The 25,581-nt window shown below is 43.4% G+C and overlaps 1 protein-coding gene across 1 annotated transcript; it reads right to left on the bottom strand.

The window, feature by feature from the left end:
* Window positions 1-43: 43 nt before the first annotated feature.
* On the bottom strand, window positions 44-25,581 carry LOC148043164 (uncharacterized; the record flags this gene model as incomplete). Its single annotated transcript, XM_087727104.1, has 4 exons — window positions 25,568-25,581; window positions 24,368-24,582; window positions 2,379-2,494; window positions 44-1,009 (listed from the first exon to the last, which is right to left on the bottom strand). Coding segments are annotated over exons 1-4 (1,311 nt in total), but the record flags the coding sequence as incomplete, so codon positions are not given.

Raw genomic sequence — 25,581 nt, 5'->3', positions numbered from 1 at the left:
GTGGCTGAGGTAGGGGAAATGAGAGTAAGGGGGAAGCAGGTCTGTCCGCCTCGACGGGTGGGAGGGTCTGAGTGGCGGAATCTTTCATGTTCCCTTTCCGTTTCAGAGGAGCGCTCGTTCTGGCAAATAAGTGCACATTTTTCTGTGGCTTGAGAGAAATGGGAGGAGGTGTCTCCTCCTTCTCTTCTTCCTCCTCCTCCGATGACTTCTCCTTGTCTTTGGCCTGGTCAGGAGGTGATGAGGAGGGTTTCCTTTCCTGAGGGAGCGACTGAACGGAGCTCTCGCTGGTCACCTGAGAGACCTCCGGACTTTTGAAGTGGGTCTTTGAAGACTTCGCCGCCCCTTCCGGGGGCGCTTCGGCCTTGTCCATTTCCGATGGCAAGATGATGGAGACGGATTTGCTGGTCTGCACTCTTTCCTCGGAGGTTTTCAAAATCCCTTTGGGCAACTTGGAGGGCTCCTGGATGTAAACCTCGGCTGGTTCTTTGGCAGGATCAAAGATGGAGAAAACCGTCTTGGGCACCGAGACATGGGCAGAGGAAGTCTTCCTTTTCTCCCTTTTCTTCCTGCTTGGCGGTTTCTTTTTAGGCTCCTCGGGCATGGGGGGCGAAGGCACCGTTGAGATACAACGCGTGTCACCCACCATGTAAGACGTTTTCTCGTACGGCCCTTTCGGGGGAGGGGCAACGGCCACTAAATGCTTCTCCAAAGGTTCTTTTGGTGGCGGCTTCTTTTTCTTTAGGCACGGGAATATCTTTTCCCATATGCTTGGTTCTGGTTCGGGAGCTTTTGGTTTAGCTGGCGGTTTTGGCTGAGCGGGGGCAGTAGGCCCGCTTCCTGCAGGTACAGCAGGAGTGGCCGGCTGTGGCTTCTGAGCGGCTGGCTGTGGTTGCTGTGGGGCTGGCTGTGGTTGCTGTGGGGCTGGCTGTGGTTGCTGTGGGGCTGGCTGTGGCTTCTCAGGGGGTGCCTCTGGTTCCTCAGGGGCTGGCTGTGGCTTCTTAGATGGTGGCTGTGCATTGAATAATAAAACAGCATGTTATTACTTAAGGTTTGCAAAGAAAGGGATGGAGAAAAGAGCATTCAACCCGAATAGGTTGAAGGTTAAATCATAAGGAGAACAAATATGGATTCTTGTTGACATTGCCTTCCAGTGTTTTGATGCTAAGCATTCATTGATTACTCTGTACTCACCTTGTCTATTCCTCCTTGTTTCTCCTCTGTATTTAATTGTATTTAATTCCTTCTCTAGCATCTCAAGCTGTTTGAAGGGCATTGCATATGTTTTAATGTCTCAATTTAATTCTGCCCTGCCAAATGTTGCTCAACAGGACAGCTGTTCTGACCGAGGCTTTACAAAATCATAAAGCAGACTCCTTGTCCCAACTAAATCTCTTTTTTATTAAACTAATGTGAATTCCTCTCATTCACATCTAGTAAAGTCCCGGCAAACAGTCTCTCAAGGGTGAATTTACAACCACAGACCTTATCAGGCTTGGAGAGCTACCAGGATGATATCTTCCAAATGCAATGCTGTACCAGAAAATACTTTGCAAGGAGTCTCTGAGAGTCATGAACAAATCTTCACACTAATTAAACAAACTAATTGTCTCCTGCAAACTCCACTCCCCCTTTGCTTCTCTTTATTCCCTATGGGAGAGGCCACTCACTGTCAACCTGTGCCTTTACTCCCAAGTTGCCCCTTGTCCCTTAACTCTTCTCTTTTCTTGGCAGCTCTGCACATACGCACATTGGGAACAGGCTCCAGCTGTTCTTCTGCCCCACAGATCTCTTTACTCCGAAGTCGGCTGATAACTGTCAGATGGTCCTGGCTCCATCTCTGCCTCCGATGCAGAGCCCCCATCAGAGCCTTCCCCAGACTCCAGGACTGGCCAACGTATGGTATGATGAATAGGCTGCGTGAAAACTCCTGGGAAGGGAAGGGCAGGGTCAGAGGACCGGGACAGGGTGGACATAGCCAGCCAGTGGTGGAATTTGGGGGTTCGCCAAACTGGGCAGAATCCTAGCTAGAAGATCGCCCGAACCTGTACAAATCCCAAGCAGCTCAGCCCTGTAATTCTTATGCCTATGAACAAGAATCTATTCAACTAACAACACTATTTTGGCACTAGTTAAGACTCAAAGGGATTCAAAAGAGGTTGAATGTGGTCCATTTGTGGTTATGTGGAGATTCTAGGCTGATTCCTCTTTTGACTCTGCTCTCCCCCTCAGGTTCTGCCATTCCTTGTTCTATATACGTTGAGCCTACGTTGACACTGATTTTCATGAAAAGAGGCTCCATCTATTTCGCAAAATACTATCAGCGAGCATTGCTTTTGACAAGTTTAGCCTTTTCAAACAACCCTAAGAAAACCACTTGCCTTTAAAACAGAAGGTCTGGATCTCGCTTTGTGGCCAGGCCGAGATGGTTTTGGGAAGTCTTGTTGAAAAATTATTTTGGGCAGTGGTTTCGGTATAGCGGTATGGCTTTCAGCTCCTGAAATACAGAAAGGAACAAGATTGGATTTTGAATGTGGAAAAAAAAAAAAAACCTGAGAGCATAAGGAATATATGTACAACTAAATGAGTATATACAGAGCTAACTTATGGATGGATCTAAACCAGTGTTTCTCAACCTTGGCAACTTGAAGATGTCCGGACTTCAACTCCCAGAATTCCCCAGCCAGCATTCGCTGGCTGGGGAATTCTGGGAGTTGAAGTCCGGACATCTTCAAGTTGCCAAGGTTGAGAAACACTGATCTAAACTCATAAACATGCAACTACATAAACTCTTGGATGGCATTTAAATCCAGCTCCCTCCGAAATCTGTAACCCAAATGTGATTTTTTAAATGGAACTACAGGAGCCAATATATTAAATATCTCATCATAACCAATTGTAACCATAAGTATTTATTTTATTTTATTTTAGTCTGTGAAACATGTAAAAGATAGCAGGTATAAGTATGAACATAAACATGGACAAAGGAAGTAAACACAGATAAATGGAGACAGTGAGGGTAGGCATGCTGTTGTGCTTATGCACGCCCCTTCAAGACCTCTTAGGAATGGGGTGAGGTCAACGGTAGACAGTTTAAGGTTAATGTTATGGGGGATATAACAACAGAGTCAGGTTGTGCATTCCAGGCATTGACCACTCTGGTGCTGAAGTCGTATTTTCTGCAATTGAGATTGAAGCAGTTAACCTTGAGTTTGTATCTATTGTTTGCCTGGGTATTATTGGGCTTTAATCTGAAGTAGTCATTGACAGGTAGGACGTTGTAGAGTTCTACCTGTCAATACAAACATATTTTGCTTTGCTATACAAGTACAGGTAGTTCTCGACTTAGGACCACCATTAGGCCCAAAATTTATGTTGCTAAGTGTGACTTCTGTTAAGTGAGTTTCTGACAGTGAGAGCCATCAACCCATGGAACAGAAGTTGCCTTCAGAAGTTATGGGAGCTTCATCCCTGGAAGCTTTCAAGAAGAGACTGGGCTGCTATCTGTCAGAAATGGTGTAGGTTTTGCTTGGGCGGGGGTTGGACTAGATGACCTACAAGGTCCCTTTCAACTCTGTTAATCTATATCTGTATACCTTGTCAGAACAGAATGACAATTCTGGAACTAAATAACAATGACTAGGACAACAATACACGGATTATCCTTGATCAAGGCAAGGGGTTTTTAACAATTACGTAACTGCATACCTGGGCTTCGTGTTTCACTCTGTCCACGTCTTCCATGTTTACTGCAATACAAATGGAAAGATTTTGTTTTCTTTTTTTTAAAAAAAAAAATCATATTTGGATTAGTCGAGGAGCATTTCAGGAATCTGATGTATAATCGGACATCAAAGCTATGCAAAGCTGCACAAACCGGCTTAGAAGGAAGAATGTCATAAAAACTTAGCTGCAACATAATCAGCTGCAGATTACAGCCTAAAATAAATTCACTTTTTCAGTGGCAACCAGAGAACGTTTGCTCTCTGGGTGTATGTTTTAATGCAGGGGGTCAAACTCAATTTCATGGAGGGCCACAACAGGGTTGTGTTTGAGCTCGGGGTGTGTGTGTGGCCAGGGTGAGTGTGGCAAGCTTGACTTCCCTTGTGTTGGGGCACCTGTGACAACCTGAGCGCTCTGCCAGTGAAAACCGGCTGCCAAGCAGGAGTAGGTTTCTGCCAGTGGTGGGTTCCGGATCCCATTGCAACCGGTATGGTGCAACGAGGCCGGGCGTCCACCACATGAACGCGCACAGCACATGCGCACACATGCACAGCATGCACATGCATACTTACCACCTGCGATGCTCTGCGATGCTCCAGCTGCTTGGTGGAGCATCGCGCAGGTGCTGTACGCTCCATGCACAGAAGCCCCGAACAGTTCAAATACAGGTTAAGGAGCACGGGTGGGTAGGACCGTACCAGAACAGTACCTGGTGCTCCCAGAAGGCACCAGTACACCCATACTGGGGCGTAACCAGTCGTATCCCACCACTGGTTCCTGCCGGCATTACTATCGGTACATATGCGGGAGTGCATTTGTGCCTAAAAAGGTCTGTGCATGCATACAAAATTAGAAAAAGAAAAATGAAGATTGTTCTGCGCATGTGCAGAACAGAAAATCAAGATGGCGCCGCCAAAAATAGAACCAGTTCGGGCGCGTGTCTAGCTGAGTTACTACCTACTCGGCCAAACCGGTCCAAACTGGTAGGAACCCACTTCTGCTCCCGAGCAACTTTTGCGGCCGTACAGCCTCCTGCAATCTTCCGCCAGCAAAAATGGAGCTTGCGAGGGCCCCCCACAGCCTTCCCAAGCTCCATTTTCAGCTGCAATGATCTTCTGAAACCCTCTGCTAGTGAAAGCGGAGCTCGGGAGGGCTGCACATGCCTTCCCCCTCCAGCTCCATTTTTGCTGGCAGAGGCACCGCGGGCCGGTCCCTCGCTGTTTTAGGATGGCTCCGCGGGACAGATCTAACCACCACACAAGCCGGATCCAGCCCATGGGCCTTGAGTTTGACAGCCTTGTTTTAATGCAAAGTTTTCCACAAACATACCATATTTTTCGGACTATAAGACGCACCAGTGTATAAGACGCACCAAGATTTCAAAGAGGTAAGTAAGAAAAAAAGTTTTTGCCTTCCCCACCCCTCAGGAGCACTCTGCAGGCTTCAGCAGGGCTGAGGGAAGGCAGAAATGCCCCCATTTTTCACTGAAATGGGGCAATTTTTCTATTTCCTCAGAGCTGCTGAAGCCTGCAGAGTGCTTCTGGGGGGTGGGGGAAGGCAAACCCCCCCCCCCGTTTTGGTGAAAAATGGCCTGTTTTTCACCCATTTTTCACAATAATTGGATGTGGGGGCGGGGCTTCAGGAAGGCAAAAATGACTGTATTCGGTGTATAAGGCGCACCAAAATTTTCACACCCTTTTAGGGGGGGAAAAGGTGCATCTTACTCTAAAAAATGCGATACATGAAAAGAATCATAGTTGCTTTAAAATGGGAGGAGACTTGAAATGTAGCTTTTCCAAGGGTATCTCTTTACGGGATATATCCTGTTCCCAAATACTATGAATGAATACATATATTGCATTTTTAAAAACTGCTCAATGAGCAAAGCTCTCTGGCTGGTTTAAAATAAAATACTTGCTAAACCTAGGTAGTCCTTCACTCACAACCACAATTGAACCAGTGGTGGGTTTCAAAATTTTTTAGAACCTCTTCTGTAGGTGTGGGCTGCTTTGTGGGAGTGGCTTGCCAGCCATGTGACTGGGTGGGCGTGGCCAATTTGTAAAATGTGGTGAAACTCACTTAACGTTTTTGCTTAGCAACCAGAATGTTGGCTCAGGAACTCTGGCATTTGAAGCACGCAAGTCTTAAAGCTGTCAAGTTACAAGACCTTTGCTCCCCTAACCCTTTAGAAAAAAAACCCCAGGGATGTTCAAACTTGGCAGCTTTAAGACTTGTGGACTTCACCTCCCAGAATTCCTCCTCTAACTCTTCATCTTCATGATGTGCAGATGTGCAGGAGAAGGGAGCTGGAACCGGTTCTAAACAGCACTGTAGATTTGTGGAACCTCTTCTATAGAAGAGGTTAGAACTGGCAGGAACCCATCCCTGAATTGAACCCAAAATGTCTATTGCTAAGCGGGACGGTTGCTAATGAATTTTGCCCCATGTGACAAACCTCCTTGCCACAGCTGTTAAAGTGAATCACTGTAGTTGTTAAGTTAGTAACACGGTTGTTAAGTCAACCTGGCTTCCCCATTGACTGATAGCTCATTTAATGGCCGTTCGAACTTACAATGGCCCTGGGCAAAAATGACATCTTTTATACTTTCAATCCATGGCCATCTGATCAAAATACAGACACTTGGCAATGGGTTCGTATTTATGACGGTGGCAGTGTCCCAAGGTCATGTGATCACATTTTGCAAACTTCTGACAATAGGGAAGCCGAATTCACTTAACAATATGCTACTAACTTAACAACTGCAGTGATTCACTTAGCAACCCTGTCATAAAATGGGTCAAGACTCGCTTAACAACTGTCTTGCTTAGTAACAGAAATTTGGGGCTTAATTGTGGTTGTAACTTGAGGAATACTTGTATATAGGGAAAGTAAATCAACCTATTTGTGCCCATCGGTCGAGTTAAGTCCATAAGGCCATGCGTTGTAGGATTCTTGTATAAATCCTTCACAGTTGTTAGCACACAGCATGATATAACCTCAACTTGTAACAGCACGAAAGAGTGAATAACCGAATTTTCTGCTATTCCTCCTCTTTTTGATTTATATTTTGGAGATAGTGTCCCATGTTAGAAAGAACAAATTATCTGAGTGCAGTGTTTGTGTGGCTAGTATGGAATAAAGTCCAGGATATATTTTTTAATAGTATCCTACAGTAGATAATTTATTTCTGGATGCAAAAATAATGGAGTTAATCAAGGAAAAACATCTGCTTATTATAGCGCCACAGAAAACAGAAATGTTTAAAAGCAAAAGCATTTCCACCAAAAAAGGGAGAAGCCAAAACATTTTGTTTGGAATCTGTTTCTTCTTCATTCGTCTCTGTAACACGCATGCACAAATGTACCCATAATGTGGCTGTTTAATATTCTTTCATTCAGAAATAGGCTCCCATTCTCTCTCTGCATAGCTTCAGGTCTATATTTTGTCCCCTTCCCTAATTATAGCAATAGCAATAGCACTAATATTTATATACCACTTTACAGCCCTCTCCAAGAGGTTTACAGAGTCAGCCCCTTGCCCACAACAATCTGGGTTCCCCATTTTACTACCACATGTCTGTACATGTACTGGTTTCAACTTACATAGGGATTCATCCGTCCTATGTACCCCAATTCTCTCATATATCAATTCTTCTTCCCCACTCTAACTTTGCATAAAATTGCTTATTCCAAATATCAGAATAAATGCATCCATCTTCCTAAGGATTCCAGGCATTGAATTCCTCCCACAAGCACCATTTTTTTTTAAAAAAAACCAGCGGCTGGATTAATATATTCATTAAAGCTTCATTTGTCAACCTGACACCCTTCATTCCACCAGAATAAATCCTTTTTAAATGCTTCCTAATTCAATCCCTTCTCTCTGGCATCGTCCACTTCCAGCAGTGACTTCTAGAGACCCCACACACACACACACTTTGCATATCTCACTGGTGGGAGAACGGCCCAGGGGTGGGGTCCTGCCAGTTCTAACCTCTTCTATAGAAGAGGTTCCACAAATCTACAGTGCCGTTTAGAACCAGTTCCAGCTCCCTCCCCCCACCCGTCCGCATATCATCAAGATGAAGAGCGAAAGGAGGAATTCTGGGAGTTGAAGTCCACAAGTCTTAAAGCTGTCAAGTTTGAACACCCCTGGGGGTCTTTTTCTAAAGGGTTAGGAGTGCAAGGGTCTTGTAACTTGACAACTTTAAGACTTGCATACTTCAATGCCAGAGTTCCTGAGCCAACATTTTGGTTGCTAAGCAAGAGCGTTGTTAAGTGAGTTTCACCACATTTTACAAGTTGGCCACACCCACCCAGTGACATGGCTGGCAAGCCACTCCCACCCAGTCACATGGCCAGCAAGCCACTCCCAGCTGGGTCATCTTCTGTTGTCCTGCACAGGAGAACAGAGCTGGAAAGCAGGTTAGTGGGGTGGGGAGGGAATGGGGATTTTGCAGTATCCTTCCCCTGCCATGCCCATTGAACTGGTAGTAAAAAAAAATTTGAATTCCACCACTGAGTCCAAGGATCTGATATCTATTGGGCTATTATCCTTTATAAGCTCATCTTTTCCTTTCCAGTGTTACCTAAAAAATGAGTAGAAGATTTTGAAACCCAGGAATGGATTACCATATTTTTCAGAGTAAAAGACACACCAAAGTTTTGAAGAGGCAAATAAAAAAAAAAGTTTTTGCACTCTGCAAACCTCCCCAAAATGGCCCATTTTTTGCAAAAATGTGCCCGATTTTGTAAAAAATAAATAAATGCATGCATAGCCTTTAGGAGGCTTATAGAGTATTCCTGGGGGTTGGGAGGGGCAAAATTGAGCAAAAAAAACAGCCCATTTTTCACTCATTTCTGCCTTCCCCAGCCCCCAGGAGCTCTCTGAAAGCCTTCTACAGGCTCTGCACAGCCATTTTGGGTTTCTGGGGGCAAAAATTGCCGTATTCAGTGTATAAGACGCACCCAGATATTCAGCCTCTTTTTTGAGGGAAAAAGGTGTGTCTTATACTCTGAAAAATAAGGTAATCTTCGTTTGTTAAGCTTTTCATAACTGAACACTAAAATCTACCAGATGGCAGCAAAAGAGGTACTGTAGTGTACTCTGTGCTGCCAACTAATGGTCTTCTAGATTGTTACAACAGACATCTAATGGTTCTACCTTTGCTGCCAATGGAAACTAGTTCTAGTCAGGGGTGGGTTGCTGCCGGCATTACTGCTGGTTCGCAACCGGCACTCAATGTGCGTGTGCTCGTGTGCTGTTCAATGTCAATTGTTTTGCGCACATCCACAGAACAATTGACGGTGAACTGCGCATGCACAGTCACTAGAATCCAAAATGGCAGCAGCCGAAGCGGCAGTGAGGGAACCAAAATGGCGGCAGCCAAGCGGCAGTGAGGGAACCAAAATGGTGGCAGCCAAGCGGCAGTGAGGGAACTAAAATGGCGGCAGCCAAGTGGCAGTGAGGGAACCAAAATGGCGGCAGCCAAGCGGCAGTGAGGGAACTAAAATGGTGGCAGCCAAGCGGCAGTGAGGGAACCAAAATGGCGGCAGCCAAGCGGCAGTGAGGGAAGCAAAATGGCGGCAGCCAAGCGGCAGTGAGGGAACCAAAATGGCGGCAGCCAAGCGGCAGTGAGGGAAGCAAAATGGCGGCAGCCAAGCGGCAGTGAGGGAACCAAAATGGCGGCAGCCAAGCGGCAGTGAGGGAACCAAAATGGCGGCAGCCAAGCGGCAGTGAGGGAACCAAAATGGCAGCAGCCAAGCGGCAGTGAGGGAACCAAAATGGCGGCAGCCAAGCAGCAGTGAGCAAACCAGCAACAACCCACCTCTGGTTCTAGTCACCGGTAGAGAGGGCCAAATGAACAGGTGAGATGGGCAAGACTCTTTTTGGCTTTACTATCAAAATAAACCAACATTATTTCCTTGCACCAAAAGGATTCCCTTCTGGGTGTTCAGTATTTCCTGTAAGAACATATCCCCCTAGATTTGCTTTTATTTGTGTGAAAGAAACCTGATAATTAGCCATATATTCCAAAAGAACACCTGATTAGCCCTGAATGGCTACAGAAAGCAATTTTGGAATTTTCTCCTTGGCTTCACTGATCTCCTGTTTTCTTATTTGTTGATTATAAATAATGCCAATTCGTTCTTTTCTGCCCCTGTTTTGTTCCTCTCAGACACCTTAATTATATTCCAATTCAGCATTCATCAGTATAAAAGAGAAAGTATGAGAGGATTTTTCTAGCCAATATCTTTTTGGGTGGTTTGGAGCCCGGGGCAAGTTAAGGAGAGAAGAAATCACTTCTTTTTTTTGCTATGCATCTTTCAGAGCGTTTGGCGTGAGTCATTTATAAAAATAAAATAAGTACACTCCCTCTTTCCCATTTGAAATGAAAATACAATTAAGGTTGCTAGGTCTAGCTGAATATTTACCATTGGGCTATTTAGTTTGAGGAAATAGTAAGGTCACAACTGGGTGGTCAGAAATATGGATTTTTATTCTATCTTCTGCAGTTCTTCCCTTAATAGTAAAAGTTGTTTCTTTAATGAATAGTTAACATTAGAATATATTTGCTTAAATGAGAATATCTGCCTGCCTGCCTGCCTGTCTATCTATCATCTATCCATATCTATCTATCTATCTATCTATCTATCTATCTATCTATCTATCTATCTATCTATCTATCTATCTATCTATCTATCTACATCTTTCTATCTTTCTTTTTATCTGGCTGTCTGTCTGCCTGTATGTATGTATGTATGTACCTACCTACCTACCTACCTACCTACCTACCTACCTACCTACCTACCTATCCATCTATCATCTATCATCTATCCATCCATCCATCATCTATCTATCTATCTATCTATCTATCTATCTATCTATCTATCTATCTATCTATCTATCTATCTATCTATCTATCTATCTATCTATCTATATCTTTCTATCTTTTTTCTTTTTATCTGTCTGTCTGTCTGTCTGCATGCATGCATGCATGCATGTATGTATGTATGTATGTACCTATCTATCTATCTATCTACCTACCTACCTACCAATCCATCCATCATCCATCCATCCATCATCTATCTATCTATCTATCTATCTATCTATCTATCTATCTATCATCTATCTGTCTGTCTGTCTGTCTATCCTATCATCCATTCACCCTCCATCCATCCAACCACCCACCCACCCACCCACCCACCCACCCACCCACTCACCCACCATCCATTCCATCCATCCATCCATCCATCCATCCATCCATCCATCCATCTATCTATCCTATCATCCATCCATCCATCCATCCATCCATCCATCCATCCATCCATCCATCCATCCATCCATCCATCCAACCACCCACCCACCCACCCACCCACCCACCCACCCACCCACCCACCCACCCACCCACCCACCCACCCATCCATCCATCCATCCATCTATCTATCTATCTATCTATCTATCTATCTATCTATCTATCTATTTATCATCTATCTATCATCTTCCTTTTTGTCTGTCTGTCTATCTACCTATCTACCTGCCTGCCTGCCTGCCTGCCTGCCTGCCTACCTACCTACCTATCATCTCATTTCCATCATTACCTCAACAGTTGGCACTACTTTTTTCTATCTCTACATTTTGGAGACAGGTAAAGAGAGGCTCTGTTTCCAAAGCAAGAGAAAAAGAAATATAAAAAGAAATGAAGTATTGTTTTGGCCCTATTCCCTAGCGTCTTCATCTAAAAAAAAAAAAATGTTGAAATTATTTCCCTCAACAGCTTTTTAAGTGTTGAAAAGCCTTGTTTTGTTTCTTCCCTTGTTAATTAAATCATTCATCCGAAACTGGTGGGGAAAAGAGAGGCCTAATTTATAGCCCTGGCCTAGTGAAAGAAATGAAATGAAGAAAAAGCTGAACTGTTCAAAGGATTTATTATGACTGTAGTGAAAGCTTTTTAAATAAACTTCAATGGGAAGCTACAGGGAAATGTGGCAACTTCATTCTGCAAGGAAAAAAAGCAAAGATAATGAAGGGGAGCTTAGAGGAACAGGTAGAAAAGATTATTTCTATTACAAAGGCTCATTTGGAGGACAGATAATTGTAGTTGATGTTGTTGTCATGATGTCCCCAAATAAAGGTATGTTCCTGAATGCTGCCTTGCTTCGCACATTTTATAGTTCAGATTAATTCTAGACTGGATGCAGAACACATTTTAGTGGGGCGCAGAAAAAATGTATAGAACAGAGTACTGAATAAAGACTGTGCTATAGTTGCTATGGTACTCGGATTTCATTTTGTAAATGGTCCTTGTTTCCTTTGTATGCCTCCATAGCTGCTGAGTGAGCAAATGTTGACCCCTGTTCCTTGCACCTTGGTCTGTGTGTGTTCCCCATGGCATCCCACTACTGGAGACTCAGGTGAGAGGAACATTATTCATGGGTCATTCAGATAGTTAGAGAGTTGGAGATAGCTAGATAGTTAAAAATAGCTCAATAGCTACAGATGGCTAGCAATAGCTTGATAGCTAGCTAGCTAGTTGAGTTGCTAGCTACATAGATAGTTAGATAGCCACTAGATATCTGTATTGGATGGATGGATGGTTGGATGAATGGTTGGATGGATGGTTGAATGGATAGATGGATGGATGATAGTTGATAAATTAGCTGATTAGATAGGACAGACAGACAGACAGACATGATGGATGGATGGATGGAGATGCATGGATGAGCAGAGATAGATGATAGATAGATAGATAGATAGATAGATAGATAGATAGATAGATAGATAGATAGATAGATAGATAGATGATAGATATGGTAGAGATGATAGATGGTAGATAGATAGGTAGATAGATAGAAAGAGATAGATAGATAGATAAAAAGAAAGAAAGATAGAAAGATAAGAGAGAGAGAGAGAGAGAGAGAGAGCAAGAGATGGTAGATATGATAGCTAGATAGACAGTTAGATAGAGAGACACAGACAGACAGACAGACAATAAAATGCTGATGCCTGAATCATATACGTAGTAGCTTGCATTCTACATATGTCCAGGAACCTAATTTTAGCAACTCATGGCAAATGTTGTTTTTCAATCATCTCAAGAACCTTTTCTATGTAATCAAGTGACTTTTAATTGATTCATTGCTTGAATCTTGAATATTGATATGATTGGGATGACTGCTTTGGAAACAGGGAAGAGGATTTGTATGTGTGTGTGTGTTCAGGACATATTTTTTTATAGGTCAACCTTTAGATAAAGCAAGGTTATAGGTTTTATTCAGCAAATTGTTTAGATAAATTAGCCTGAAATGATTTTGAAAACTGAAAATTAATTAGGGACGCCTTTTAAATGTAAGTGTTAAATATTTGTATTCGATCAATTCCCAAACAAATATTTGGAGTACAGTGATACTTTGGTACTCAACTGCTTTGAAACTCATTTGAATTTGGTACTCAACACATTTTGATGTGAAAATTTTGTCCCGGTACTCATTGTTTGTTTGATACTCAATGCACCAGCTCGAACTTGTTGGTGTCAGCTGCCTTGTGAGTGACTCACTACATTATTTCTTACAGGGAAAATATGTTTGGTACTCATTGTTTTTGGTACTCATCACACCTCCTGAACTAATTAACTATGAGTACCAAGATACCACTATATACCTCTGGGATCAGAGGTGGTATTCAGCCGGTTTGGACCAGTTCACCCAAACCTGTAGTGGAAATTGCAGGTGAGCCCACCGACCCGTCCTGGCTCTATCCTGCCCAATTTAGGCACATTTTCAAACTGTGCACATGTGTGCAAGCTGTGCATGTGATAAAAGAGCATTCATGGAAGACCAAGGGCATGCGTGAATGGGGGAACACAAGTGTGCTCATATTTGGGAACTGGTAGGGAAGTAAGTAAATACCCTCTGTCTGGGATTAATCTTTTTTTTAAAAGTGCAAAGTAACCTTATGAAGATTATCACTTGCATGATAACAATAAGTAGACCAAGAGTTCCATCACATTCCAGCCTTTCCATCTTTCACATTCTAACATTTTTTTGCATACAACAAGCATCTGGATAAAAAAAAATTCACACACACAGCCCAAATCTCTAAACCACATCTGAATTTTAGCATTTGGGATGATTTCCTATTTCAGTCAATATAAAAGGTTGGGATAAAAGGACTTTCTTGAGGAAGTTCATGAGGAATTTTGTTTTTGAAACCCTAAGGAACAAAGAATGTCAATAAGAAGAATGGAAGGAATTGTTGATTTTCTCCATGGAGTCACTCTTTGCTTTCATCCAACGCTAAGAAAGAAAATAGGTCCCACAATTCTTTTCCTTCCTGGATTAAAACCTAACTCTGGTAACCATAAGATTTTGGAATCAACACACTTTCATTTTATTCCTCCAAGATATCAATGGAATTAAGCTTGGGAAGTATGAAAAATAGCCCAGATAATGAATGGAATGGATTTTAATGCGATCGTGCTAACCCATCAAAAGATGCTCTTTTTCAACCAATGGAAAACTTGTTTACAGTGGCACAGAGGAGAATATCAAGTATGAATTTTCTTTGTTCCATTTGGTAGTCAGTTCAGATTATAGCTCAGATATGGCTGACCTCACCCTAGACTTCCATCACAATTTTGTTTGAATGGGGGCAGCATATTTACTGGGCATTCTCAGGAAATCCTAAGGTTCAGTATTAGGCTCAGTACTCTTCAATATCTTCATAAATGACATAGATGAGGGAATAGAAGGGGAACTTACTAACTTTGCAGATGATACTAAGCTGGAAGGAATAGTTAATACCTTAGAACAGTGGTCTCCAACCTTGGCAACTTTAAGACTTGTGGACTTCAATTTCCAGAGTTCCAGAACTCTGGGAGTTGACGTCCACAGGTCTTAAAGTTGCCAAGGTTGGAGACCACTACCTTAGAAAATAGGTTCAAGATCCAGGTGGATCTTGACAGACTTGAACACTGGGCCCTATCTAAAAAAATGAAATTCAACGTAGAGAAAAGTAAAGTCCTACACTTAGGTACGAAAAACCAAAAGTACACATATAGACTGGGTGAAACTAGGCTTAATAGCAGGAACTGTGAGAGGGATCTTGGAGTCTTAGTGGACAATCAGGTAAATATGAGCCAGCAGCGGCAGCCAGAAAAGCCAACGCAATCCTAAATTGCATTAATAGAGGGATACAATCAAGATCAAGTGAGGTATTAATACCACTCTATATAGCCTTAGTAAGACCATACTTAGAATACTACATCCAGTTTTGGTCACCACACTATAAAAAAAGATGTTGAGACTGTAGAAAAAGTACAGAGGAGAGCAATCAGGGTGATTAGGGGACTGGAGACTAAACATATGAAGCACAGTTACAGGAACAAGGCATGGCTAGTTTAGTGAAGAGAAGGATCAGGGGAGACGTGATAGCAGTGTCACAAAATTTGAGGGTCTGCCACAGAGAGGAGAGGGTCAAGCTATTTTCCAAGCACCTGAAGGCCAGACAAGGAACAATGGATGGAAACTGATCAAGGAGAGATTTAATCTAGAAATAAGGAGGAACTTATCTGACAGTGAAAACAATCAACCAATGAAACGGAAGTTGCCTCCAGAAGTTGTGGGAGCTTCATCTCGGGAGGCTATCAAGAAGAGACTGGACTGCCATTTGTCAGAAATGGGGTAGGATCTTCTGCTTGAGCAAGGGGTTGGACTAGATGACCTACAAGGTCTCTTCCAACTCTGTTAATCTGAATACTGTTGCTGAAAACCCAGCACTGTTCTTAAAGGATGGAAGAAGAGCAAACTTATTCCCTATCTTCTAGTTTAGCGCTACATTCTTTAGAGAAAGCCTCTGCAGAACTGGAATTCATGCCAAGAACTAAATGAATGAATTAAAAATAAAAGAGATCGTTGGAATGTTTGGGTTGGATTTACCCGGTAAATATGGCTACCAGATGCCCTTATTTAGGCTAGCTCTGCAGTCAGTCTCTTCCTGGAATTACACAAAACAGTCGTAGCATGGATGAGCAGATTCCAGATTGTTTCCTGTCTACAATCTCTATCTTAAAATGAAGTTCAAAAATTCCGTGCACAGGGTGGGATTTCCTCTCCCCACCTTTTTAAAAAAAAGTTTGGATGAAAATCTATCAAAGACAAGAAAGAGTGTAAGATTTGTGAGAAATGCTCAGGCATAATGGTAAAGAACCTGTGTTAGACGTCAACATTGCCCAAGTTCGACCTTCAGCATCACCAATTTTGTATTTGCACCAAATTGGAAGAGTGAAGAGATCCCTACAGATGAGAATGTGATTAGGAAAGTATTAGAATGTGCGGAAATGAATAGATTACAGTAACACTGGCAATTAAGGAGAAAGAGCGAAGTGAATATTGTATGGTATAGGATCTATTCTACCAATGGTTAAATTATAAAAATGGAAGTTAGAAATAGGGAAACAAAATAAAGACAATAGGTTAAAAGAGATAAGTAAATATTATGATTACTATGGTTAATATTATTATGTTAATATTGTAGAATTAATATGTGGAACATTATTATGTTAAAGATTGCGGAATCAATATTAATTTAACAAAGGATGTTGTAATTTTGATTATTGTTTAATAAAGATATTTGTACCCAGACAGCACATTGTTCAACTGAAGATAGAATGATTATATGAACTATATATATTATTAGCATCCAAAGAGAGCCAGAAGAATTCTGATCTCATGTCCTGGAGAATCACTCCTTTAGTACAGATTCAGGGGGCACAATGGCTCAGTGGTTAAAGAAGCTGAGCGTGTCAGCTGGAAAGCTAACAGCCTGGGTTTGAGACCCGAGCACCACGCAACAGGATGAGCTCCCATTACTTGCCTCAGCTCCTGTTCACCTAGCAGTTCAAAACCATGGAAAACAAGTAGATAAATAGGTAGCACTTTGGTGGGAGGACAACACCATTCTGTGCATCTTGACATACTGTCATGCCAGCCACATGACCACAGAAAATGTCTTTGGACAACATTGGCTCCCTCGGTTAAGAAACAGAGATGAGCACTGCCCCCTAGAGTCAGACAAGAGTAGGCAGGGGAAAACCTTTACCCTTATCTTAGTACAGATATTGAGGTAGATAGAACAATGATTTATCTTGGTTTCGAAGCCCTTTCTCAACATCATCATTTCTACTCCACCATCCCTCAAAAGGATCCTTAGCTCATCCCCGTTTCTGTTGTCCTGAAAACACTGAGAAGGAAAAGAATACAGGTGGGTTTTGTCATCGCTTGAGAAGGGACAGTGAAGATCTTGCATTCCATGCAGAAGGACAGGGGGGTTTTCTTGAACCACTCGCCTTAATTCATGTTGGATGTATCTGCCTAGTCCTAAGCAAAAGCATCTCATCTAAAAGGCCAAGTCACCTTTCTCCTTTGAGAACCTGAATTCTAAGAATTAGGAGGTAGCGTTAGACCAGTGTCTAGAGTGGTGCGGTGGCCTAGAGGATGAGCTCTCGCCTCACAATCAGGAGGCTGAGAGTTCAATCCAAGGTAAAGGCAGATATCTCTCTGGGCACAATGAGAATTTATCTGCTGAATAAAATTCCGCATTGGTGACCGGAAGGGCATCAGGTCAGTCAACACTCTGCTCCATTCAGTTGCCCAGACTCCACCCCACAAGAGATTATGTGGTCATAACAAGGAGAGGATGATGATGATGTTAGGCCAGTGTCTCTAAACATGGGAATCATGGCTCAAAACTTCTACAGAGCCCCATTCGTGTTTTTTTCTTAATACAGTTTAGTTTTAGTATACTGCAGATTCAATGTATCGTGGTTGATGTCGAAAGATGTTGATTCAGCTCTCAAAATGCTGTTGATCCTGTGTGCTCACCCACAAGTCCATAGAGCTACTTTCAAACTTATGAAGAATTAACCTGTTGCAAGGAAAAGTTAAATGCATATATGCTGTATTTTTTGACATGTCTGCAATGACCATCAGTTTGATGCAATGACTCCTACTGGGGGGAAGAAAAAGAAAGACAAAATTGGAAGTCTGCCCAGGAGAAGAGCCTAATGCTGGGAAAGATGGAGGGCAAAAGAAGAAGGGGACGACAGAGAATGAGGTGGCTGGCTGGAGTCACTGAAGCAATAGGCGTGAGTTCAAATGGGCTCCAGAAGATGGTAGAGGACAGGAAGGCCTGGAGGAACATGGTCCATGGGGTTGCGATGGGTCAGACATGACTTCGCAACTAACAGCACCAGGTAAAGGTATACTCTGAACATGTGGATAGCTTGTGTTACCATAGGTAGAACTCCACGTATGATGTAGGTTCAGATGATATGGTATTTCAATTGGTCTCCCTTAGATGACCACCCTCTTAAATATCTGAATGGTTCCCCTGTACAGAAATCACCAAAGAGATCCCAATTTGAACCTTCCCTTTGCTTCAATCTCAGAAGCCCCTCTGTGGAGAAGAGAACCCACCAACCCAAAAGACAGATGCAAGTGAAAAAGTTGGTCACCTCTCCTGCTTCTTCATTCTTCATGGGGAAAAGTGTTTTCTTCCAGAAGCCATTTCTTTTCTCTTCCTGTTGAGAATTTATATTGTGATGTCATGGAATAGATCCTTGGAGTGAGAACAATGATGTCATAAAAGAAGAAAGAAGGGGAAATGAAGAGAAAGGCAGGTGGAGTTTTGTGACTTGTTCCTAATTCTCAGCTGAAATCTGTCTTCCAGTTTCTGAAACATCTTCTCACCTGCAAAAGAAGCTTCTTGTTTTGTTGTGTGCTTCTTTGCAAAGTCCATTGTTGATGGTTTCGAATTTGCCTGTTCTGACCCAGCTTCCAAAACACAACAAACCCTCTGAAGTTAACTCAAAGATTCCTTTATTAGGAGCGCCAACAGCCCTGAGAAAAAGTTTCTCACCGCTAACAAGTCCATACGGCCGGGAGATGAATAGTTGTCTGCCACATCTATTCATCTCCATCCCTTGCCTAGCAGTGGTGAGTCTTCCTTTCTCAGGACCAGCCCATAGATTTCCACTGCTCTCCTCTCCTCTGTCTTCTGCGCATCCGCATGTCACGCACTAGACTCAGCTGTTCCTCCTCTTCCTCATCAGCCACCTCCAGACCTGGAGGCTGTTGACTCTCCATCTAAAGGCTGATGGATGGCCCAGGCTCTGTCTCTCACTCGCTCTCTGGCAGCTCCATTCCCTCTTCCTCCTAGGAGCTCTCAGGTTGCCTTGATGCTGACCCTGACTCCCACACCACCTCCTCTGATTCGACTGTTGTAGGGGCTGGCGGCTGATAGGCCACAACAATACCTAGTTGTTACCTAGGGTCCGTGGATAGTGTCACCCTTTTCTCTCCTTTTCTATTACACCCAGTTCTGTCTCGTTCTGCAGTCTTCTGGTCAATTTTTTTTTCCTTTTGTGATCTGGAAATCTTTGTGGAAGCATCAACATGAAACGTGATGACTTTCTCTGGGATGTCATGGAGAAGCCATGGAGAACGCTTGTTATGACAGCAAAATGATGGTACAAAGAATCAGCTAGTCATCTTGTCGTTAAAGGGGTGGGTTCACATAAGTTATTCACCCATCACTCAAGATTAAAGACCAAACTGCTGGATTCCCACAAGATTTTATCCCTCCCTCATGAGAGGAAGAGAAGGAGGGAGGATAGGAAGGGAAAGAGGAAGAGAGGAGTAGGGGAGAGGTAAGGGAAGAAAGAAAGGGACAGAGAGGAGGAAGGAAGGAAGGAGAGGAGGGAGGGAGGGAGAAAAGGAAGGGGAAATAAGGTGGTGTTACAACAGGAGGAAGGGATGGTAAATACAGCAACCCAAACTGTATATTATAACTTTTTAAATGGAATAACAAATGTATAAGAATGACAAATGCAAAGAAGAATAACAATTATGTGAATGTATATTTAAAATGGTATGTAAGAGAATAAAAAAATTGGGGGAAAAAGAGAAAGATTTTATCCCTCCCCTCCAAAATAACTCCACAAGAGTTGAAGGCACACGGAGCATTGTTACCTTCCCACCAAAGGTGATCCTTATTTTTCTACTTACATGTTTTACGTGCTTCTGAACTGGTAGGTTGGCAGAAGCTGGGACAAGTAACGGGAGCTAACTCCATTATGCAGCACTAGGCATTTGAACCGGTGAACTGCTGGCCTTTCGATCGACAATCTCAATGTCTTAGCCACTGAGCCACTGCATCCCTATTAGGTAGGTTTAGCCTAATGAAGAGAAGGCATAGGGATGATACGATAGCAGTCTTCCAATTCTGAAACAGGGAAAAGAGGGTATTGATTTATTCTCCGTAGTATCTGAAGGCAGAACAAGAAGCAATACAGAGAATAGCAATAGCACTTAGACATATACCACTTCACAGGGCTTTTCAGCCTTCTCTAAGTGGTTTACGGAGTCTGCCTATTGGCCCCGACAATCTGGCCCCTCATTTTGCCCACCTTGGAAGGATGGAAGGCTGAGTCAACCTTGAGCTGGTATGGATGGATGAGTGGATGGATGGATTGATAGGGAAGGGAAGGGAAGGGAAGGGAGGGAAGGAAGAAAGGAAGGAAGGAAGGAAGGAAGGAAGGAATGGCAATAGCACTTAGACTTATATACCACTTCAAAGTGCTTTACAGCCCTCTCTAAGTGGTTTACAGAGTCAGCCTATTGCCCCCCATAATCTGGCCCCGCATTTTACCCACCTTGGAAGGATGGAAGGCTGAGTCAACCTTGAGCTTGTATGGATGGATGAATGGATGGATGGATTGATAGGGAAAGGAAGGGAAGGGGAGGGAGGGAGGGAGGGAGGGAGGGAGGGAGGGAGGAAGGAAGGAAGGAAGGAAGGAAGGAAGGAAGGAAGGAAGGAAGGAAGGAAGGAAAATTGCTATAGCACTTAGTCTTATATACAGTACTTTCCAGCCCTCTCTAAGCGGTTTACAGAGTCAGCCTATTGCCCCCGATAATCTGGCCCCTCATTTTACCCACCTCAGAAGGATGGAAGGCTGCGTCAACCTTGAGCCTGGTGATATTTGAACTGCCAAATTGCAGGCAGCTGGCAGTCAGCAGAAGTATCCTGCAGTACTGCACTCTAACCACAACACCACTGTGGCTGTCAAAGAAAGATCCAACTTAGAATTAAGGAGAAATTTCTGACAGAAGCAATTAATCAATGGAATGGCTTACCTTCTGGTGGTGTGGATGTTCCATCACTGGAGGCTTTCAAGAAAAAAAATTGGACAAAACACGTCAGGGATGATATAAGGACTCATTCCTTGGTAAAGAGGGTGGACTAGAAGACCTCTAAGGTCCTTTCCAGTCTTACGGATTTATAACACATGATTTTTGTAGCAGGAAACCAGGATTTCTCATGAAGCAGCAGGTTAGCTGGACTCTTTCTGCTTTTGCTTTATGTTCTGTGTGCAACTTAACATTTTATGCAACTCATTAAGTAACTGCCACACTCCTTTATAAGGACCAAGCTTTTGTTATCTTTATTATCCAAAATGTAAACATGACTTTGAATTTACCAGCTCTTTGCTCTTCTGGAGGTCTCAGATATTTCGTTTTACTTTTTCCTCATCTGTGAAAAGCCGACTCTTTACGGGGACTGGCATGGCCAACATGCCCCCAACACGAAGAAAATTTTTCTTCTGGGATTCTTGCTTCTCTTCCTTTTCCGGGGCATCTGTAATAGATTCTTGACTCGGTTCTTCCATATCTACGCAAGTCTTAAAATAAGAATCACAGCAAGCGTAAGGCATTTTTCCATGAAGCCTTTAAAGAAAAATCTGATTTACCAACTACATGTATCCCTTGACTTAGTAGTGCGGTGGCCTAGAGATGGAGCTCTCGCCTCACAATCAAGAGGCTGGGAGTTCGATTCTAGGTAGAGGCAGATATTTCTCTCTCTCAGCACAATGAGTACCGATAAGACACACCATCCCCTCCCTAAAAGAGGGTGAAAATTTGGGTGTCTTATACACTGAGTGTAGCCCCACTCACCCACTGTCCCCCACTGTTTGGCCTCTGCTTTCCAGCAATTTACCTCCTTTCAGAAAACGGGGAGGCTGCAATAGGCTATGGCAGTCCCTGCAGCCTGAAACAGCTGATGGTCGGGAGGCCCATGCTGAAATGGAAATTGAAAACTGTTTACTGTGAGGCAAATTGCTGGGAGGCAGAGTCAGATTTTTTTTCTTGTGCTAATCAGGCTGTTTGCTGCAAGGAGGTAAATCAGTAACTACAAATGCCTATAGAATGTTCAAATTATTAGACTTATTTTTTTAAAGACTGCTTTATTATTGTTCTAGGCAGCTTAACAAAATGAAGAAGCTTTTTAAAATAAATCCTTGATCTGAAGAGGCCCAGTGCTATTGTGTCTCCTTTTAAATATCGATAGATATTTAGAGAATATCTATACTTCCAGAAATCCACATCAATTTTAACAGAATCTGTACAAGTATAGCCTGAAATGTAAAACTACAAACAGTGTACATCTTCTGTACTGTTTGCTGTTTGTTGCAAGGAGGCAAATTGCTGAGAGGCAGATTTTCCCCCCTTGTTTTCCTCCCCAAAAGCTAGGTGCGTCTTATACTTCGGAGCGTCTTATACTCCAAAAAAATATGGTAAATATCAGCTGCGAACTCCTCATTGGCAACAGGAAAGGCACCCGGCCAGCAAACACTCCATTAAGTTGCCCAGACTCCACCCCACAGGGGATTATGGAGTCATTAAAAGAAGAAGGTAGTGGAAATTTGGAGTAGTTCAGAGACTCACCAAATACCGGCTGGCTCCAGAGTGTGATGGGAATGGAGATTTTACAATATCCGTCCCCCGGGAGTGGGGTGGGAATGGTGACTTTGCAGTATCCTTCCCCTGCCAGACCCACCAAGCCACACCCACCAAGCCAAGCCCACAAAACCGGTAGTAAAAAAAATTGAATTCATCACTGCATTAAGGTCTTCCTAGATTATGGTGTCTCCCCCGCCCCCCATTCTCTGTTCTTGGGAAAAATAGATCACTTTAGGCATGAAGATCATGTTATGGAAATTGCTGAAAATCTGGAGATAGGTCAATTCCAGTGGTGGGATTCAACCGAATCCCAACCGATTAATAACAACCGATTCGCTCTGCACGCATGCAGTGCGTTTGAAAACAGCTCTAAAACTGAACTTCTACTGCAGCCCCTGTGAGTAAAACAGCTGAGGCGGGGCAGTCCCCTCTGCCACGCCTACCAGCTGGGCTTCAAACAAAGGAAATATAGGTCAGGATAGCGCAGGGGCGGGCGGGCAGGCCCACTTGATCATCGGCGTGAACCAGTTCACTCTCAGTTGATCGCCGGAGCTACCGGTTTGCCTGAACCAGTTTGAACCAGCTGAGTCTCGCCCCTGGTTAATTCATGTATCCTTTCTTAATCCCACAATCTGCCACGCAACTATGAAAGTAGAACACAGGCAACTTACTTTAGTGAAAAATAAAAGTTGCTTTGTTTTGGGTCTTTGTAGAGGTAGGGGTGGCTTTGGAAACAGAAGATGGATCTTGACCAATGATTTTGGAGGCAGCTCACCAAAAATGGAATCTAGAACTGAGAAGGTGAAGTAGAGCAGTTAAGAATAGGAGTTCTCTGAAAGGATGAATTTTCTGGTCGTCTCCATAGAGTGTGATGGAATTTTTCTGATGGATAGAGAGAAAAATTCTGAAAAGAATTTTGAAATCAAGCTGTATTACCAGACCATCTTCCAGATACCTCTGCCAAACTCTGAATGTACTTCTTCCCTTGATCCAGCCACATGAGCATTAGGATAACGGAGAAGACCTACAATGTGATGAAAACTGGAGGAATGGGAGGTCCTTGGTGGTCTCTGGTTGTTTTCTTGCAGATGTTTCACTATCCAAACTAGGTAATATCTTGAGTGATTGACTATCACTGATGATGTTACCTAGTTGGGTAATGAAATGTCTGCAAGAAAACATCCAAACTCAGAGAACACCAAGGACCCTACAGTCCTTTTCCTCTTCCTCCTCATCCTCCTCCTCTTCCTCTCCCACTGCTTTCTAGCACTGATGATGTTACTAGTTGGGTAATGAAACATCTGCATGAAAACACCCAAGTTCAGAGAGCACCAAGGACCCCACAGTCGTCGTCCTCCCCCTCCTCTTCCTCCTCCTGCTCCTCCTGCTCCTGCTCCTCCCTTCTAGCACTGATGATGTTACTAGTTGGGTAATGAAACATCTGCAAGAAAACACCCAAGCTCAGAGAGCACCAAGGACCCCACAGTCATCGTCCTCGTCATCGTCCTCCTCCTCCTCCTCCTCCTCCTCCTCCTCCTCCTCCTCCTCCTCCTCCTCCTCCTTCTCCTCCCTTCTAGCACTGATGATGTTACTAGTTGGGTAATGAAACATCTGCAAGAAAACACCCAAGTTCAGAGAGCACCAAGGACCCCACAGTCGTCATCCTCCCCCTCCCCCTCCTCCTCCTGCTCCTCCTCCTGCCTCCTAGCACTGATGATGTTACCTAGTTGGGTAATGAAATGTCTGCAAGAAAACAACCAAGTGAGCACCAAGGACCCCTCATTTCAACCCTGAGCTACACATATTTTCCTTCTTCCCTATTGGTAGACAAGGCAGAGAGGTAACTCACGTCTTTTCTCAGGCTCTTCTGATGGACCAGCAGCTTCATCGGAGCAGAACAATTCCCTGGTGGGCAGTTCAGGATCACTTCCATTGGAAATGTCTGCATTGGAGTCCATTTCATCGTCATTGTACTCTTCTCTCACAGCCTCTTCACTGAGATCGTATTTTGCAGCAGCTTGCAAAAATTCTTCCACTTCGGTTTCATACAGTTCATCAACACTGCTGAAATAGGGAGGAAGAAAAATCCAAAATAAGTCTATAACAGAGTTGGAAGGGATCTTGGAGATCGCCTAGTCCAACCCCCTGCTTAAGTAGGAAAGTGTATAACATTCTGGACATTTAAAGCTCTTCTTTAAAACCTCCAGTGATGGAGCACCCACAACTTCTGAAGGCAAGGAGTTCCACTGATTAGTTGTTCTCACTGTCAGGAAATTTCTCCTGAGTTCTAGATTGGATCTCTCCTTAATAATTTTCCATCCATTACTTCTTGTCCTGCCCTCAACTGCTTTGGGGAGTAGGTTGATCCTCTCTTCTCTGGGATAGCTTCTCAAATATCAGAAGACTACTGTCATGTCATCTCTAGCCCTTCTCTTCATTACACTAGACAAATCCAGTTCTTGCAACTGTTCTTCATATTTTAGCTTTCTGGCTCAGTGGCTAAGATGCTGAGTTGATCAGAAGGTTGGCAGTTCAGCGATTCAAATCTCTAGCTCCGCGTAACGGAGTGAGCTCCTGTTACTTGTCCCAACTTCTACCAACCTAGCAGTTCGAAAGCACGTAAAAATGCAAGTGGAAAAATAGGGACCACCTTTGGTGGGAAGGTAGCAGTGTTCCATGCGCCTTCTGCATTTAGTCATGCCGGCCACATGACCACGGAGACGTCTTTGGTCAGCGCCGGCTCTTCGGCTTTGAAACGGAGATGAGCACCGCCTCTAGAGCTGGAAACTACTAGTATGCATTTGCGGGGGAACCTTTACCTTTATTTAATCATCTTTATCACTCTTCTCTCAACTTTTTCTCCTTTATGTATCAAAACTTGGTCCAGCATTCCAACTGTGGTCTAACTAAAGTGGTACTAACTATCACATGATCTTGATACTATTCTTCTGTTGATTCAGCCTAGGACTGCCTTGGCAGCTGCAACACACTCGTGGTTCATATTTAAGTGATTGTCCACTAGGACATTCGTGATGCCTCTCACAGTTACTGCCGTTGAGCCAT

Source organism: Thamnophis sirtalis, unplaced genomic scaffold (genome assembly GCF_051295495.1).
Source record: "Thamnophis sirtalis isolate CommonGarterSnake01/CBP01778 unplaced genomic scaffold, rThaSir2_p1.2 scaffold_13, whole genome shotgun sequence".
Classification (NCBI taxonomy): domain Eukaryota; kingdom Metazoa; phylum Chordata; class Lepidosauria; order Squamata; family Natricidae; genus Thamnophis; species Thamnophis sirtalis.
Note: the sequence above shows the minus strand (reverse complement) of the source record. Positions and strands in the feature narration are given on the sequence as shown.